Source organism: Polypterus senegalus, chromosome 1 (genome assembly GCF_016835505.1).
Source record: "Polypterus senegalus isolate Bchr_013 chromosome 1, ASM1683550v1, whole genome shotgun sequence".
NCBI lineage: Eukaryota > Metazoa > Chordata > Cladistia > Polypteriformes > Polypteridae > Polypterus > Polypterus senegalus.
In genome coordinates, this window is record NC_053154.1 from 312,297,623 (window position 1) to 312,318,096 (window position 20,474).

Below are 20,474 nucleotides of genomic sequence, written 5' to 3' on the forward strand. Positions count from 1 at the left end.
TAATTAGTGTGTCTCCTCAATTTAAGAGATGCATTAATGCAAACAACTTTAAAAGTGTTGTGAAAAAGTATTTGCCCCCACCCTGATTGTGCTATGTTAAATATGTTCAGTCAGCTGAGCTGATTGATCAGTGGACTTTGGTAAGGTGTGTTAGTAACTCGGGGGCAATTACTTTTTCAAATGGGTGATAGGGGTGTTGAATAATATTATTCTTTAAATATTGAAAATAATTATTTAAAAAACTGTATTGTGTGTTCACTCTGGTTTGATTTCTCTAATATTGCATTTTTTCTTATATTCTGATGCCATCAATTGTGTAAATATACAAAACCACAGGAGATCTGGAAGGGGGAAATACTTTCTCACCACACTGTGAAAGAGTGTCAAGGAGGTTTGTAGATGGGCTGTTGACCCGGCTATGGTGTTTGGTGGTACCTTTGCCAAATGGGCAGCTAAAATAATTCAAGGGCAGTGGTGGGCTGTCTGCACCCAATACACTTGGTGGCATCATCCCTCCAACATTATTCATGGCTGGAATCCCATGTTTTCTGGATCTTCCAATCTTAAAATGTGGTCTTTGATCCAAAATCTAGCCTCAGGTTTCAAAATTCACAAACCTAGAAGCTGGCTGTTTGGTTAGTGAAGGCTCTATAAAATGGGTAAAAGCTTTTAAAATTCAAATAACCCATAAAAGAAGGGAAGAACCATCAGGCCTCTGGCCCAAATGACTAAGCAACGGTCGTTTAATGTTAAAGGTTTTATTAACATGGTTCCATAAAAACAATATGAAAAAGGCAAAGAAAGAAGAAAAAATTGGGAGTGGTCACCCTTAGACTTTCTCGTATACTCAGAGATGTATATGTGAGGAGTAAGCCATAAGAAAAGGATCATATGTTTATATTATGTACATGAAAGTATAACCAACAACAAATTAAATTACCGTATATGCTCCAATAGTGGCCCCCAGCGTTTATTTGCAAAACTAGCCTCGGCTCTCGGCGGTGAATAGAGACCGGCTGCTATTAGAGAACGACCATTATTAACAAAAACCTTCAGAACGCAATATTTTTTCGTGCGTGACGGTACATGTAGGTACACAAAAATATCGGCTAATATTACAAACAGCTCCTTTATTTCAATTTCACATGCTGCATAAGACTGTTAAAGATAAATGGCAATGTCTTTCTATACCTTTCACTGCTACTCGTCATCCGAATCTGCAATGATGGCTTCGTTGTTGTCCAGTTCACTATCGTCTCCCTCTTCTTGCAGGTTTGTCCGTATTTTGGTCAACCCGGCACGAAAATGAAGCAGTTTTAGAAACCGGTAAATCCATATTTCTTATATATGCAATGTGCTGACATGCACATGTATTACACACGCAAAGATACAGACGCTTACAATGTACGCTAGTAGGCAAATATCAAAGCCCCGGCTACTGTTAGAGACCGGCTACTATTGGGCCACGTCCCTTCTGAAGCCTGGCGCTTATTAGAGACCGGCGACAATCACAGACTCAGCATTTATTGGAACATATACGGTAATAATATATTGAATAATTATTATTAAATAAATTGGACCCTGCAGCTGCATGAATAAAGGTAAAGTACCACTTCCAGTTAACAGAAATAGCCCAAAAGTTGATAAAGATCTATGTTTAGTACTGTCACACACGTGCAAGTAGGAGGCAGCTAAAGGGTCTGAGTAAGTGTAATAAAACATCCGACAAGGGGGCGGCAGAGTGCGCTGACTATCTTTCTCAGTTCTCTACAGACCTTTCCCGGGAAATCCTGCAACGTTCCAGTGCATAAGAAGACATCACTCCCAAAGCCGGCCCCTTTGCTGCCATCACTTCTGGTTCCGGCCCTTTTGATGACATCAGTTCCTCTACATGCCTTTAAAGCCTCCATCTTGGGCTACTATAGTCACTTCTATTGTGGACTCTGTTCTATGCACATCATGCTTCAAAAACGTAAACTTTTGTAGCCGGGAAACACAATATACGGATGGCTGCCCCAAATCTTGATGATGTCTTTTGTGCATTATTATCACAGTACCTAATACTTATATGCAACATTTGGTTGACCTAAGTGAAAGTGTACTCATGTTATCGTGTTTACACACACACAGACAGAGACACAGACATAATTCTAAAAATAGTATTTTCGGACTCAGGGAGGTCTAAAATGTCAAGATTCATCAAAATCTCGAAATGGAGTTTTTGGACAATTACAATATTTTCCTTATACTTTACATCATACTGTATATGAGAAAATAAAAAAAAAGTGCTTAAAAAGGCAAAAGCTCAAAGTAAACAAAACTCGTCCAACATCCAACAATCGAAACTCAAAGACAATGCACAAAACCAGAAGTCAATCAAAAACCAAGTGATCCAAAAAGCAAAAGTTCAGAACCCACAATGTAAAAGCCAAGTGCTGTTGAAGGTGACGCTGCCAATCTTCAGTGCTGCACACTTTACATGGCATCTTCTCAAAGTCAATGCCACTCTAAGTCACTTCTCATGTAGAGTTCAGGATTTCCTTTTTATCATAATGTGAGCACTCAGAGGTCAAGTTGCTCAATCAGAGATTGAACTTGTGACTTTGTTGTGTTATATAGTGCTTTTCTTCCTGATACGTCTCCCAAAGTCCTTCACACATCAATTACAGTTGTTTCTGTATATCTGCAACATAAAGCTCAGCGAATGAGGTGATCTCCTGAGAATCGTACAGAGTACAGAGTAACGTTACATAAAACTCTCCTTCCTTTTTGCCATAATTTCGGATTCCTGGCTACGTTGTGCATGTAACTTGTATGAAAAACAGTAGACACAAAGCAAGAACTATCCCTAGGCTGATCCTGGACTATACAAGTCCCCTTGTGGTAGACCACCTGGGCCCACTGCAGTTTGGCAATTGGACAACAATTGGAGCAGAAGATGAAATTATCTGGACAAAGCTGATTCCCCTCTGGGGACCAATAATTTCTGTTCTATCTATCTATCTATCTATCTATCTATCTATCTATCTATCTATCTATCTATCTATCTATCTATCTATCTATCTATCTATCTATCTATCTATCTATCTATCTATCTATCTATTATCTAGTGCCTTTCACATCTATCTATACAGCTGGAAAATGTTTACAGAATCTGATGAAAATGAGTGAGGAAGGCATCAAGAGGCCTCTGAGAACTCTGAAGGAGTCACACGTTACAGTGAGTGACACTGAATTAACTTTGCAGACAACAACTGTGCCCAGAAGCTTTACCAGTCACAGCTTAATAGACAGAGAGATAACAGAGAGGATATCTCAGCCGAAGGCACATGGGTGACTCTGAAGTCACCTAGAAGAAGGTTCTACAGACTGACAAGATCAGAACTGAGCCCATCAAACTAAACACCATGTTACGCTAAATATCATCATGTAATCCTCACCGTGAAGCAAGATGCTGGCAGCATCAGTTCTCTGCAGCAGGCCCTTGAAGGCATTTGAATGGTAAATAAGTGTAGCAAAATACAAGGAAATCCTGGAGGAAAACCTGATGAGGTCTTCAAGAAACCTGCACCTTGGGAGGACACAACAATGAGCCCAAGTAATAAAGTCAAAGTTCCTCAAGAATGGCTTCAAAACAACAGTGTGAATGTCCTGGAGTGGCCAAGTCAGAGTCCTGTTCAAATTCCAGCAGAGAATTTTTGGCTGGACTTGACACAGCCACCATGACACCTGACTGAGCTGACCAGTTTGACAAAGACACAGAAGTGATTGAGAGAAAGACCTTTAGCACACAAACTCAAGACTGTCATGGCTGCTGACTGCTAAATACTGACTTGAAGGGGGTCCACAGTTATGAGATCAATTATTTTTATCTTATATTTGTAATTAATTTGGACCACTATGCAGACATCTATTTTTACTTCAACATTTCTTTTGATCAATTTTATTTAAAAAAAAAAAAAAGAATTACACCCACTATTGTATAACAATAAATTAGGAAACGCTCAGAAGGGTGGATACTTTTTAAACTAGGTACTGCAGAACATTTCTACACTCTACAGCAATCCACGACACTTCACAAGTACAACTTACTTTTACAGTTTTAGCAATGTGAGGACTTGAAGGTGAATCGGCTCACTCTGGGATACACTTTAACCGAGGGGCAGGGATTGAAACTGAATCTGTGACCTTGTTGTGTTATATTGTGCCTTCTCTCCTCAGTATCCACTCAACATCCTTCACACATCCATTCCAAATAGCTTCATTAGTTTTAGGGTGTGACGTGAATCCTGACAGCTGCAGTGATCCACTTGGAATCACAGTCGTGGAATTGCCATAATGGAGCAGTTCAGAACTTTACCCACTAGGTGGAGACACAGCGCAGAATACACAAATACAAAAAAGACCCATTTGGGTTTCATGTTAAGGTTTGATTCATTCCAAATTATTATGATGTACAGTTCAAATTTATTGTTGTTATCTGTACAACTCTTCTGGGTGTTTGTATGATTGACACAATGGTTGGCATACTGTATATTCTAAGCTTATTTTCATATACACGTCTAATAATGTTTTACATGTTTTACTTTCTAGCTGGAAACAAATTTCCCCCTCATATAATAAAAGTGTAACCTAACCAACCTGCTTAGTTCAAATTTAGTGCTGGGGTGAGTGGTGGGCTTCCCATCCAGGCTGCATTGGGCACAAGGTAGGAAACAATACTGGACACAATGCCAGTCCATGACAGGGAGACATTCAGTAGGCATAAACTCACATTCAGAATCAGCGATTTATCTAACACACACTTCTTTGTGATGTGGGTGGAAAACCCATCTGGAGACAGGGAGAACATCAAAACCGTGGGGGCATTGACTGGGCGGTGCATTTAAAATCAGGACAGAAGGTCGATGATATAGCAGTAGTAACCGCTGCACCACCATGCCACCCAGACTTTACACGGCAGCTTTACAGCTTGAAAATGAGACTTACATGGAATGAAGTGCAGAATCTGGACCACCAGACAGAGAGTGTACGAGGCCTTCATCTCTACTGGAAAAAAAAAGAAATAAAGAATGTGATTAGTCTACAAATTTGAGAGTCATTTTCCTGATCTCCCCAGCACATGGACAAGTATTTAAGGTGGACATCATGAGAGCCGAGGCATCCAGCCCACAGCCAAGTGAGTTTTCCACAAAGACCCCCTCACCTGGATTGATTCATCACACAATTAGTCATATTGGTCTAGGCAGCAAGGTTAGAAAATGACCACATGGACTGAACGAAGCCCTGGATTCAATAAATACTACCTTACAGAAGAAATGGCCAACCTGTACTTAACATGGAGCTCATCCAGTGAGTGAAATAAATCAGTACAGACATGAGACCTGCCATCATCGTCGTCTCTTTGGAACCAGGGTGAAGAAAGGGACAAAAAATGAAGATGAGTGATACCCCCTGCATGCTCACTGGCACCCAGACCTCTGTAGACCTTGTGTGGTCAACACGCTAAGTTGCACACGAGATGTTGCTGGTCATCTTCTCAGAATTGGACGTGTCCTGAGCAGTAGACCAGCCGGGAGCTCATATCATCAGACTTGTTCTAATTCTGATGTGTTTCTGACTTGCTTTAAAAAAGTCCTGTTGGTGTTTCTTAATCATGACATGTAATTCTGGGCTGAGAGAGAATGGTGGCACAGCGATTAGCCCATCTGCCTCATAGATCTTACAGGCTGAGCTTGCACTGGGGCCCCATCTCTCTGGCTGGTTATTCTCAGGATTAAAATGATTGAAGGTTACTTCAGGGTTGGACCCACTGCAGCTCTGTGTGTGCGTGAGAGTGCCCATCGATGGACTGGCATCATGACAGGAGTTCCTGCCTGCTTTGCACCCAATGTTTTTTTGTAGGATCTGCTAACCCATGAACTTCTATTTACAGCAGACCTATAGATGAAGAATGGGCAGGAGAATTAGCTGCGTCCTTCATCATTCCTTTATCACTAATATGTTACAGGATATTCTGTGGGAAAGGAGCCATATAAAGGAAACATGAATGTAGTAATGTCTTGTGGTAATAATTATCATGAAAGCAGCTAATACCAACCTGGAGAAATGGAATAAAGTTCTGACAGTGTCCGCTGTTCATTTGAATAAAGAAGAATTAATAGCTAAGGGTTTTTAACGGTGCTACAGGTGGAAAATCAGTTAATCTGGTGTCTCTTATCTAGTTAGAATATGGAGATCTATCGATCTATCGATATATCTATCTATCTATCTATCTCCTTCCTGTTTTGCTGTCGCTATGCATGCTGGGTGGTTATCTCGAGTGTGAGCGAGTGGAACTGGTGGTGGACGCTGTGAGGTGAGTGTGGTGATTTTTTTTTTCTTCTGATTTTCTACTTTCTTATTTCTATCTTTTCTTTTGTGTAAACAGATAAACTTGTTTTTTGTACTGAATGGCTTAGGCCATGGCAGCCGCAATGGCTACGAATCTTGAGCGTCTAAGGGCTCATTTATACTTCACGCGACGCGACGCATGCTGCAGTGGACGCTCCTGTTACGCAAGCATTGTAGTGTTTATACTTGCACGCGTACTTTACGTAAATCTGGAGGAGTCCACCAGGTGGCAGTGTGAGATATTATCACGGTGAGAACATGTTTGGCTTCTCTGTGTTGTGAATTGCCTAGAACACCCATTAAATTACGATGACACCTTACCGCAATATCTGTGAAAAGGATGTTTATTGATTAAATCCATCAATCCAGGGATGTGTCCATTCCAACAAGCATTGGGCACGAATGAGAAACAATCCCTGGACGAGGTCTCCGCTCATCGCAAGGTGAATACAAGCACACACATACACTAGCGTCATTTTAGCGGCACCAAATCCCCAAATCTGCTTATCTTTGGAAGGAAACTGGAGCACAGTGTGGAATACAAGCAGGAAATACCAGCAACGTAACTCCCTGCGAGACAGCAGTGCTATTGCTCCGCCACCGTGTCACCCCCATGTGTGTAATTATTAACAGTATTCATTATTTAACTGAAATTATATGTACAATGTAACATACACACTTTAATGCATTTCATCATGAAAGTGATATCAAGTATAAATCTAAAGATTCTAAATGTGCAGAGAGTTGGAATATCATACATTTAATTTGTTCTGTGTGGTGATCTTTTGCTGCTTGCCGCAGCTGTCAGGTCCAAGAAGCTCGTAGCGATTAAAAACTGGGATGACGTTTACGACGGTCTGCTTTAATGATAAAGTAAACTACGAGGTTAAAGTGGACAATTCGAGATTAAAGCCGAAATTTCCTCTTTAATCACAAAAATACATGTTTTCACAGTGTCCTTTATTTTTTTCTCAGTGGTTCAAATATAACGCTATACATTATGTTGCTGTTGTTAAGTTGCAAAAATAAAAAAATTAAAAAAGACGACACAAAAGATGGTATGTGAGACTTTTAAAATGTATCGTGTCATTACATTCGGGAACTATCTACATGTGACAGAAAGCCTCTATGCTGATCCTACGGGATGGATTCTTCGATGTGGTGAAGCAAAATGCCGACATACAAATGCATTCGTGGTGCTTTTATATTCAAGCGTCGCATATTCCCGATCGTAATGACACGATACATTTTAAAAGTCTCCGTGCCGTCTATTTTTTTTTTTTTTTTGCAACTTCAAATCGGCAACATAATGTATAACGCTGTATTTGAGCCACTGAGAAAAAAATAAAATGCACGGTGAAAACGTGTATTTTGTGATTAAAGTGGAAATTTCGGCTTTAATCTCGAAATGTCCACTTTAACCTCGCAGTTTACTTTATTATTAAAGCAGACCGTCAGAACGCTATCCCAGTTTTTCATCGCTACGAGCTTCTTGTACCTGACAGCAGGTAAAGTAAAAAAATTAAAAAATAGACGGCACAAAAGATGGTATGTGAGACTTTTAAAATGTATCGTGTCATTACGATCGGAAATATGCGACGCTTGAATATAAAAGCACCACGAATGCATCTGTATGTCGGCATTTTGCTTCACCACATCGAACCATTCATCAAACAGTGAAGCACGCACGTCGATCCCCGAAGGATCTCCATAGAGGCTTGCTGTCACATGTAGATAGTAAACAGAGACTCTGACGTCACGTTCCGACTTTAAGCACACTGCGGCCCCCGACTTTTTGCTGGTACTGCAACTCGCGCACGCGTCACGTTAATTTCTGAGGACCTGCTCAGGGGACGCGTGAAATGAACACTGGGAACGCGTGGCAGCCATGATGCGGACGCGTACGCGTTCTGAGCGTGAAGTATAAATGAGCCCTAAGCCGCCGCCATGGGAGTAAACTTATATCGGAGGAGTTTGTCCCTTTGGAGGCGGGGGTTTTGGCGATAGGCAAAGTGGTCGGATGTGAAAATATCATGTCAGCTTCACAAATGAGCGGGTCTATCGTGGTTTTTTTGAGCTCTGTGGATTTAGTTCCCACAGTGGTTGAGAAGGGGGTTGTTATTAATGGCTCCTTTGTACAGGTTTCCCATTTAGCCGTCCCGTCGAGTAACAATTTCAAATGTCCCGCCCTTTCTCAAGAATGAAACTATAGCAAAAGAGTTGGAGAGGCATGGGCGCTTGGTATCGAAAATTTGGTATATTTCTTTGGGCTGTAAGTCGCCGGTTTTAAAACATGTCTTTTGTCATTTCGGAGACATGTTTATATGTTTTTAAATAGAATAGATGATGAATTAAATGTGGCGATGAAGTTTAGAGTGGACGGCTTTGATTATGTGATTTTCGTCACTTCTAACGAAATGAAATGTTTTGGGTGCGGGAGTGAAGCCCATTTAATTAAACAGTGTCCTGAGAGACAACAAGGGAACACGAAAACTGGCTATGCAGTTACAGAAAAAGAGGGGCAGGAAGTGGAAAGTCGTCCAGTAGTAGCTGATGGCGCAGAGGCGCAGGGCAGGGTGATAAGAATAAAATGCTACTAGAGCTGAAGGGCAGGAGAATCAAGTGCCTCCCAGAGATGAGCCGAATGAAGGTGGTAGTGAGACGGTAGATCAAACAGCGGCTGCAGCAGAAAGTGTGTGGGGAGACATTGATATGGACGAGGGAGGCAGCAACGAGACAGAGGAAAAAAGTGAATTTAAACGTCCTGCTCAAAAAGGCAAGGAGAAAGAGAAGATCGGGCACGAAAGAAAATTGTTTTAAGTCAGGGCTCGGGGGTCGTTGGAGAGGATCCCGCCTATGGTCCTTGTCAGGAGGATTTTCCCGTCTTCGCGGAGACGGCCGATAACGTCTCAAATGCGGGGAGTGTCGGGGAAGAGAACGATGATGGCAATATCTCCGATGGGTCTGCTGCCTCGGAGCCCCCAGAGTTAAAAGCCAGGGGGTTACAGCGCTCAAAGTGTAAAAGAGTTTTTGGTGAATGCCGCCGGAAAAAAGGGGGTGGACATGGCCGAATCTTTCCCAGATATTGACCTCTTTATATCGTCTGTCCTCGGGTTGCGGCGAGACAAAGCAGCCTCCGCAATGATTGACATTAAAGATCTCGTGAGGCTAAAGAATTTAACAAGTAAACTGAGAAAACAGTCCAATCTAAACACCACCTAATGGCTAAGCCCCCTGTTAAATCTACTCCACAGTCTTTGTGGTGGTCCCTGTGTTTCATTGTGTGTTCATATATATATTCTGTTACCATGGCATTTGTACGCATAGGAACCCTAAATATTAACGGGGGGAGAAGTCTAGATAAGAGGGTCGCACTTTTTGATTTTATCAGACAAAAAGACTTGAATGTCACCTTTCTACAAGAAACCCACATTGATGAGCAAAATCAGTGGGAGTGGAGCAGGGATTGGAAGGGGGACATTTTTTTTTAGTAATGGGACAAATGTTAGTGCTGGAGTGGCCGTTTTATTTCTTGGAGGGCTTCAAGTAGAAGTCTGCACTATTGATGAGCTAGTGAAAGGGAGACTCCTGAAAGTGACGGTGAAACTTCAAGGCAGTGTCGTCACTTTCATTAATGTGTACGCCCCGAATGAGGGTGAGGAGAGGCTCCACTTTTTGAACAAGTAAGAAGATCTTTTATCCAAGTGTGACCCTGAGGAAGTGGTGGTGTTAGGAGGGGATTTTAATTGTACACTTGATGCCAGAATGGACAGAAATAATGGACTGGAACCGCACCCTCGCTCAGCACGAGCTTTGGGTAAAATAATCATGGACTTTGGGCTGGAAGATGTATGGAGGGCTTAACATGGGGCCTGTCGGAAATACACATGGGGGAGGACGAGTATCAACACGATCTCAATGGCGAGACTCGATCATTTTTACAGTTTTAAACACCTGTTAGGGTTATTTAAGGTGTGCTCTATTGTGCCTACTGGATTCTCTGATCACAGTTTGGTGTGTTGTACACTTATTTGTAACACTTACAGACCCCGTAGTCCATACTGGCATTTTAACACACTCCTCCTTAAAGATCAGAACTTTAAAGAGTTATTTGTTCATTTCTGGGGAGGCTGGAAGGCTATGAAGAAGGAGTTCACCAGCTTACAACAGTGGTGGGAGGTTGGGAAGAGTCACATCCGGGCCTTGTGTCAGGAGTATACCAGAAATGTCACCCGAGTATTGCGGTCAGAAATGGCAGCTTTAGAAATTAAAATAGCTGAATTTCAACAGCTTCTAGAGAAGGGTCCAAATGAGCAGCTTCAGGGGAGCCTGACTTCTGCTAAACTGGGGTTGTCCCACCTGCTTGAGACCAGAGCTCAGGGGGCTTTAGTGAGGGCCCGCTTTCAACGACTGACTGAGATGGATGCACCAACTCAATACTTTTTTGGTTTAGAGAAAAAAAACTCGCAGAGTAAAATCTTACATTGCATAAGAACACCCGATGGCAGAGAGACACAAGAGCCCAGTGAAATAAGGCAGGTGGTCCGCGAATTTTATGAACTTCTGTTTGCTGCAGATGGTGATGGTGGCAGTGAAGACCAACAGGCCTTTTTGCAGGACTTACCACAGCTTCCCAATGCAGATGTGGCAGATCTAAATAGTGAGGTGACCTTTGCAGAACTCACCACAGCCCTGGGACAGCTGAAAACAGGAAAGGTCCCGGGAATCGATGGCATACCAGTGGAGTTTTATAAAGAGTTCTGGGATGTCATTGGCCTGGACTTATTGGAAGTGTTCCGGTGGAGTTTTAAAACTGGTCTGTTACCTCAAAGCTGCCGTAGAGCCGTGATCACGCTGCTGCCGAAGAAGGGAGAATTGTGTCTCATTAAGAACTGGCGGCCAGTGTCTCTCTTATGTGCAGATTATAAAGTTCTCTCTAAAGCCTTAGCTAACAGGATGGTCCAAGTTTTAGGGAGAGTGGTGCATCCTGATCAGAATTACTGCGTGGCTGGCAGGTCCATCTTTAATAACATTTTTTTAATTCGGGACATTTTGGCTGCTGCAGAACTGTTTGGTTTTCAGACTGGTCTTATTTTTCTTGACCAGGAAAAAGCTTTTGACAGGGTCAGTCACTCATTTTTATGGAATTCCATGAAGCCTTTTGGGTTTGGGGAATCTTTTATTAAATATATTCACTTACTTTTTAGTGACATTTCTGGTATCGTAAAGGTCAATGGTGGCTTGTGCGTGCCTTTCAGTGTCAGAAGGGGAGTCAGACAGGGCTGCTGTTTGTCCGGCATGGTATATGCTCTGGCATTGGAGCCTTTTCTGGTGCACCTGAGGGAGGTACTGACTGGTCTCTCCATTCCCAACTGCAACATGGACCCTGTGAAAGTCACTGCTTATGCAGATGATCTCGCTGTAGTCATCACAAGCCAGAAGGATTTGGACAAACTAACGGACTGTCTGCGGAATTACAGCAAAGCGTCTTCAGCTAAAGTGAATTTGAACAAAAGTAGTGCAGTGCTGGTTGGGAACTGGACAGGATGTAGTCCTCCTCAACTGGAAGAGGGTCTGCAGTGGACAACTGGAGGCTTCCTGTACCTGGGAGTCCATCTCGGAGATGACCACTACATCCAAAAGAACTGGGAGGGTCTGTTGGACAAGGTTACAGCTCGGCTTGCCAAGTGGAAGTGGATACTCCCTCAGTTATCCTATAGAGGACGGATGCTGGTCATTAATAACCTGGTGACCTCCAGCCTGTGGCACAAGTGTATTTGTCTGCAACCTCCACCTTTACTTGTTCAGCAGATACAGGAGGCAATCATGGATTTCTTTTGGACTGGTACCCATTGGATACAGAAGGCGTTCTATTCTTACCATTGGATGAAGGCAGACAAGGACTTATTGACATTACCAGCAGGATTGCTGCTTTCCGCCTTTAGACCATTCAAAACTGCTGTACCCTGTTGAGCAGAGCCAGTGGATGAACTTGGCCGTACTCTTCTTTAAACAAGCCAGGCATATGGGACTTGGGAAAAGTTTACTGCTGTGCCACTTAGATAAGATCAGGACTTTACATGTGCCAGAGTTTTATAAAAGCATTTTAGCAGCGTGGCAACTACTATCAATAAAAAAGGACTGTGATGACCTCTCCCCTTTTTGGGTCCTTGATGAACCGCTGTTCTACAATCCTGCTGTTGGCACTGCTACAGGACTTTCTGAAAACTTTATTAATCATTTCATAATACATGGAATAACCACAATAAAGGACATAATTGACTGGGAAAATTACACTTGGAAAAGTGCACAAGTGGTAGCAGTGGAGACAGGAGTGCACTCAGTCCGCCTAATGGAGAAGTTTCTGTGGCAGGTACAATCATCAATGGACAGGGAATCCATGACACTCCTGCACAGAATTTTCACATCACGACTGAAGCCAACTGACGAAACAACTTTTTCTACACTTACTGTGTCTCCGGCGTTTGAACTGAGGGATGGAGAAACCGATGTTTTAGCCTTAAGTTCTCTTGAGGCGTTATCTCTACCTACAGTACCGGGGAAGCAGCTGTACAGGATATGCGTGAAGGTGAACCACCTGGAGCAGCTGAGGACACAAAGACATGACACACCTTGGAGAGACAAGCTTGGAGCCCCTCAAGGACTGAACCCCGCCTGGAGGTCGTTGTACAAGCCGCCATTGGCCAGTAGGGTGGGAGACCTGCAGTGGAGGTTGGTACATGGGATACTAGCGGTGAACTCCTTCTTATCGATTATATGTCCGGGGGTCTCAGATTGCTGCCCTTTTTGTGGTCTGAGGGAAAGTGTTTTCATGCTTTTATGTATTGTGAGAGGCTCCAGACCTTTTTTAGTAAAATTGAAAGAATAGTAGAAGGGCTGGGGGTCCCGTATAATGGCACAGTGTTTGTGTTTGGGGTGAGAATTACTAAACACACCAGAGAAAATATGAACTTAATTAATTTTATTATCGGGCAAGCAAAACTGTCAATATGGAAGACCCGTAAAAACAAGATTACTGGGAGTGGAATTGAAGATATTGTTGTCCTTTTTTAGAAAATTGTGTGAAAGTAGGATAATAGTGGATTTTAATTTCTGTAAGTCCTCAAATAATTTAGCACAGTTTAAGGCATTGTGGTGTGTGAATAATGTACCTTGTAATTGTGATAATAATATTTTGCAATTTGTGCTCTGACTTTGGTTTTTTTACTTATAAATTGGGTTGATAAATTAAGAATAAGTGGGATTGGAGGATGGAAATAATGGGAGGGATTAGATAAATATATATATATTTATTTATGTAATGGTTTGAAACTGAACATTCATCATTAGGAATGTGTGTACATGTTTTATGCAAGACTTAAGATTGAGTTTGGTTTACTGTTTTGATTTATTCCTGTGTTTATTCAATAAAGTTTGGTTTTAAAAATAAAATATCTATCTATCTATCTATCTATCTATCTATCTATCTATCTATCTATCTATCTATCTATCTATCTATCTATCTGTCTATCATATAGTGCCTTTCATATCTATCCATCTATTGTGTTTTTCATATCACAGATGTTCTCCTGCACGCCGACATCCCGGACTGCTATTTCTGCTTCACTTACCGTGTCTGCTCAGCTCTTCCTCACTATAACGTTTCTTTGTTGAATATGCAAACTGGAAGAGTCAATGCGGCACAATGTCTTGCTTTTTGTAATTGGAGGGTACAGATGGAGGAGTTTCAGTGTAAAGACCTTAATGTCAACGTGACCCTTCTGATGGTATCTCCGTATTAGTGCCATGCGGCTGCTGAGTGCTGCCCAGCCAAAGAATTTCCGCTGACATCGTGCCAGTCACGAGTCCTTATTTCCTTATTTATACTTCTGGCAGACTACGGAGAAAAAAAAAAAAAGAGTAACCGCCATTCTGTCTCAAGTGAAGTCGACCAGCTCACTTCAGCAAATCTGAAAACAAACCACCCAGCCGCTCCAGGGAAGCTCAGCCTGCCCAGGAACAGTGAAAAGTGGAGCGCAAAGACATTCCGGGACGGCAGAGGCAGACACATGAGGGACACACTTAAAAAATGACCTGCTGGGGATGTTCACTTTACTGTATGTATTGAATTTAAATTACATTAAAATAATAATGTTTGCTGTTAAGTTTTACTTAACTTTCACTAATTATATTGACTTAAATGTATTTGTTAAAACAAAGCAAGCAGATGATTTTCTTTCAACAGAGACATGTTGTCATTACTCACTTATGTTAATCTCACTCAATATTAAATTCCTCAAAATATGGTATTCCTATGTTACCTATACACAGTGTGTGTGTGTGTGTGTGTGTGTGTGTGTACACTCACCGGCCACTTTATTAGGAACACCTGTTCAACATCTTGTTAAGGTAAATATCTAATCAGCCCATCCCATGGCAGCAACTTAATGCATTTCGGCATGTAGACCTGGTCAAGACGACCTGCTGAAGTTCAAACTGAGCATCAGAACTGGGAAGAAAAGGGACTGAAGTGACTTTGAATGAGCCATGGTTGTTGACGCCAGACGGGCTGGTCGGCACATTTCAAAAACTGCTCATCTACTTCAGTTTTCACATGTACAACCATGTCTAGAGTTTTCAGAGAATGGTCTGGAAAAGGAAAAATATCAATCAAAGAAGCATCAGGTCTCTGAGTAAAAATGCTTTGTTGATGCCACAAAACATTACAGCAAAATAAGGCAAAAATGGGGTCTGACCTGTGTACCTGATAAAGTGGCGGTTGAGTATATCTATCTATTATATTGTGCCTTTCACATCTATCTATCTATCTATCTATCTATCTATCTATCTATCTATCTATCTATCTATCTATCTATCTATCTATCTATCTATCTATCTATCTATCTATCTATCTATCTATCTATCTATCTATCGGATCTGCTAACCCATGAACTTCTATTTACAGCAGACCTATAGATGAAGAATGGGCAGGAGAATTAGCTGCATCCTTCATCATTCCTTTATCACTAATATGTTACAGGATATTCTGTAGCAAAGGAGCCATATAAAGTAAACATGAATGTAGTAATAATGTCTTGTGGTTATAATTATCATGAAAGCAGCTAATATAAACCTGGAGAAATGGAATAAAGTTCTGACAGTGTCCGCTGTTCATCTGAATAAAGAAGAATTAATAGCTAAGGGTTTTTAACAGTGCTACAGGTGGAAAATCAGTTAATCTGGTGCCTCTTATCTAATTATCTATTATATAGTGCCTTTCACATCTATCTATCAATCAATCATATAGTGCCTTTCATATCTATCTATCTATTATATAGTGCTCATCAGGTGTACATACCTTACCACCCCTTACAGGGATCGAATCTCGGACGTTCACATAAATGGCAACCACAGGGCTTGACTGTCTGAAATTGCACTCCAAACCAGAGGATGGTGCTATTACTTAAGAACTCTTATCTTCTTCCTAGTTTAGAAAGGACATAACACCAGTGATGTCACTTGTCCTTTTTAGCCACCTGAACCTGCCCCTTCTGCCTCCAAGCCCTTAAAACCATTTAGGTTTTATCCTTTTTTTTTACATTTTGGTGTTTTTTTCCTAGTTTGACTGTGAAGCCATTTGTTATAAAATACAGTATATCAATAGATAAAATATATCAATAAAGAGCAGAGAGAGCAGAACACAAATTGGTGAAAGAAGTCCCTAAAACTCCCAGGATTTCATCACAGGATGTCCAGGTAGCTCTTAACACTGTGGATGTCATTACAAAGAGGCTGCACAAATGAGATCTACATAGAGGTGTGCCAAATGGAAACAGAAAGAAGATTTGGACAGGACTGTGGTTTACTCAAAAACACCTAAACAAAGACCAGGACTTCTGGAACAGACAAGGCAAAGATGGAGTTATTTGGTCACAGTACCAGAAGACAGGATTGGTGAAAACCTTAAGACAACCTTTGACCAGAAGCGAATGATACCAAGTAGGTCATTAACTTCAGGCTTGACAGAAATCTCTGGCCTGTATATCCCTTTGTACAGAACTTCATGTGAATTTCTAGCAAACCAACCTGACTTCACCCCCATTTTAATGATGCCACAGTGCCTGTCATGGCAATACTACAGGCAAGGCAATGGATTCCACCTCATCAGCTTTCAGAGTGCACATGGAAGGTGCAGAAGCACAAAGGACATCCCTGTAACACACAAACTAATTTGGAGGATTTAGTTTATTCTCTTATGTGACATTTGGGGAGGAGAAAAGGTACAATATGTCCCTTGGGATGCTCTAAAGTCAGAAATGTAGATATTTAATTTTACTGATAAGCAGCATTCTTTGTAAGATCAGCACTGCCGCCCTATCTCCCTACAAAATGGATGTGCCTGTACCAGATATCACTCTCATAAACGGCTTTGATCTTTTCAGTTTTCCTTTGTAACCCTCTGGTAGACATGGCCAGCTAACATTCACAAAAATAACTGATGAAGGCCGTTATGTGGAGTACCATCCACCCATTATTCAACCCATTATCCTAACTACAGGGTCATGTGGGTATACTGGGGCCAATCCCAGCCAACACAGGGCACAAGGCAGGAAACAAACCCCAGGCAGGGCGCCAGCCCACCGCAGGGCACATACACACCCACACATCAAGCAAACAGTAGGGACAATTTAGGACCGCCAATGCACCTAACTTGCATGTCTTTGGACTGTGGGAGGAAACCGTAGCAATTGTTCCCAAATTAAGTCATTGTACTCCATACAATAAGCTTGACAGATAAATTGTTTCAGTGAAGTCAAAAATATGAAACTATTTTCCCACAGTTACGTATCAATCCATAAGTCAACGCGTCCCTACCCCTATCACTTTTTTTACAAAGCCAACAAGAGTGCACATCAAAGTAACAAAGGAGTGAGAAATGACGAGCTTCCCTACAAGCCCAGCTCATTTAATAAAATGAAGCTCTTTCAGCTTCTGTGGTCTCAGACACTTCTCTATTTTTAAATTTCCAGGCTTGTTCATGACATTGAGGAGCTAAAGGCCTTCTGTGACTCACTCATGTTTGCTGGTCACAAACCTAAGCTGTGTCATAAGCCTTTATTTACCTCCACGGGTCACTTGGCTCCGGTGCAAGATGTCCATTCTAGGGCAGCTCTTGGCCTTCAGTTCATTTATTTAAATCTTCTCAAATCCATTTGGTTCATTTCACGCTCATGGATGGCTCTCGGTCTAAGGCATGAATGAGCTCTGGATGGAGAGAATGTCCATTGCTGAGTCTGATTAGATAAATCAGACTTCATTTTTAATGGCAGTGATGAGTCTCGGTTTAAAGATTCAACCAAGGATGATGTGGGTCCTCACTGAGGTCTACTGTGCAGCTACTGAAGATGTGCTCCGGTGAGCCCTTTCCAGTGTAGAGATTTGCTGGGCTGGGTAGGACATCATACAGGGTTTGAACCATGAATTTGATATGCTGTGGTTCAGTCTGACAGATGTCCATCCATCCATTATCCAACCCGCTATATTCTAACACAGGGTCACAGGGGTCTGCTGGAGCCAATCCCTGCCAACACAGGCTGCAAGGCAGGAAACAAACCCCAGGCAGGGCGCCAGCCCACCGCAGGGTGCAGACACACACACACCAAGCACCCACTAGGGACAATTTAGGATTGCCAGTGCACCTAACCTGCATGTCTTTGGACTGTGGGAGGAAACCCACGCAGACACAGGGAGAACATGCAAACTCCATGCAGGGAGGACCTGGGAAGCGAACCCAGGTGTCCTAACTGCAAGGCAGCAGATAGGAAAGGCACTATATCATAGATAGATAGCAAAGGCACTATATAATAGATAGATAGATAGATAGGAAAGGCACTATATAATAGATAGATGGATAGATAGGAAAGGCACTATATAATAGATAGATAGATAGATAGGAAAGGCACTATATAATAGATAAATAGATAGGAAAGGCACTATATAATAGATAGATAGATAGATAGATAGATAGATAGATAGATAGATAGGAAAGGCACTATATAATAGATAGATAGATAGATAGAACTGTATTGCTCCCCAGAGGGGAATCAGCTTTTCCAGATAATTTCATCTTCCATTCCAATCATTGTCCAATTGCCAAACTGCAGTGAGCCCAGTTGGGACTCGTATAGTTCAGGACCAGCCTCTCAAAGGTCTTCATGATGTGAGAAGTACAGTCAGTGCCACTGGTGTGTAGTCATTAGGTGAAGAGGTGTGTGCCTTCTTTGGACCAGGAACAATGCAGGACATTTTCCACAGCAGTGGCCCTTTCAGAAGCCTTAGTGACAGACTGAACAGGTGACAGAGGACCCCACAAAGTAGGTCAGCACTGACGTTAAGAACACGAGGACAGACTCCATCTGGTCCTGTCACTTCCCCTTTGTGTTCCTTCCTCAGTTGTCTCCTCACTCGGTCTTCAGGTAAGAAAGGCAATACTGATGCTGAGAAGTGGAATCACCATTTCAGTTGACGTGATGGGAGTTGTTGATGTAATGTCATGGAATCTTGAACACTTATCTGCAGCTACAAAGATCTGCATTTCTTCACACATCCTTCTGGAATGCTTGGGGACTTACTGAGTGAGTTGCCACTGTGTCCTTTGGGACATTTTGACAGGCCAAACTTTCCTGGTCTTGTTCCCCTCTGTTCCAGGTGTTTTTGATTTAGTGATAATGGCCGCTAATGTAATTGTTTGGAGACTCAGAACGTTACTTTATCACCCTCCCCTTTCCTGTCCGATAAGATTCAACCATTTTTGTTTCCCTCATCTGCTCTGGATTTTCCACTGACAGAGGCCTAGTGTTTTTTTTTTTGTTTTTTTTTGTGGGTCAGAATATGAGGAGTTTTACAATCAACAGGACTGGCTTTGTTCAGTCAATTAACTTTGGTTAGCTGTTTGAGTGAGTGACTTAAGGGGGCAATTACCTTTTCACATGAGCTAAACATGGGTGTTGGGTAACTTTACTACTTACACAGCCATCCATCCATCCATCCATCTTTCTAACCCACTCATTCAGGGCTGCGTCACAGAGAAGGTGAAGCCTGTCTCAGCAATTTCTGTGCCTTGCCTGGGAAAGGGCACCAATATTTCTTAAGTATTGTGGACACTAGAGGGCACCTCAAACTCAACATGACAGACACCAGACACAAGTTAAATGCACAAAGTGCTTGTTTATTTCTGTAAACTCTTCTTAGTGCTTTTCCCAGCACCGCAAGTAAATGGCAATATGGCATCCAATGATTATTTATCCCTGTCTCTTTCTCCTCTGCTTTTCCCAGCAAGCTTTGTCCACCTTTCACCAGACTCTGGCTCCTCCCTGAGGGGTCGGTCTGGTCCTTTTATATTGTCCAACCAGAAGTGCTTCTGCTGACGTGATCTGTCAGCACTTCCAGGTCAGGCAGAAACCTTATGCCCCATGTTTCTTCCACAGCACCCAACAGGGCTGAGATACAGAACTCCAAGTCCCATGGTGCCCTGTGGGAATCTGGGGCACCACTCTAAACCAGGGAAGCTGCCATCTAGTGTTTTAATAATAATGATAATACATTTTCTTTATTTGTAGGCGCCTTTCTAAACACTCAAGGACACCGAACAACAGATAAAACACACATTACAAACAAAACTAAAAATACAAAAATTACAATCGGACAGAGCAATTGTAGTCAAAGAGAAAAAGCAGTCTTAAACAGATGAGTCTCAAGTTTAGATTTGAAAACTGAGAATGAATCAATATTTCTAAGCTCAGATGGTAGGGAGTTCCAGTGCTGGGGAGCAGAGCAACTGAATGGTGGTGAGAGACGGATGAAGAGGACAGTCAAGTGGATGGAGGAAGAGGATCTGAGGGTGTAAGAGGGAATAGTAACATGGAGGAGGTCAGACAGATATGGAGGGGTGAGGTTGTGGAGAGCCTTAAAAGTTAACAGGAGAATTTGGAAGTCAATGGGGTACTAAACCGGAAGCCAGTGAAGCTGCTGCAAGATGGGAGTGATATGGTAAATAGAGGGGGTTCTAGTAATGATGAGGG

At 42.1% G+C, this 20,474-nt stretch overlaps 1 protein-coding gene and 1 long non-coding RNA gene across 4 annotated transcripts in view; one reads left to right on the forward strand and one right to left on the reverse strand.

Moving 5' to 3' along the window:
• The window catches only part of LOC120515200 (V-set domain-containing T-cell activation inhibitor 1-like), a 62,265-nt gene that overhangs the window by 18,857 nt on the left and 22,934 nt on the right, over positions 1-20,474 (reverse strand). For 2 of the 3 annotated variants that reach the window (XM_039735957.1, XM_039735973.1), the window contains exon 2: positions 4,990-5,046. In XM_039735957.1, coding sequence (XP_039591891.1) covers positions 4,990-5,044 — 55 coding nt within the window. In that variant the 5' untranslated portion in view covers positions 5,045-5,046. Of the gene's footprint in view, positions 1-4,989; positions 5,050-20,474 lie in introns of all 3 variants that reach the window. The other variant, XM_039735964.1, reaches the window with a different exon arrangement.
• Positions 6,318-15,719, forward strand: LOC120515212. Its single transcript, XR_005630619.1, has 3 exons — positions 6,318-6,358; positions 13,975-14,510; positions 15,359-15,719. It is a non-coding gene; the product is annotated as an uncharacterized LOC120515212 (long non-coding RNA).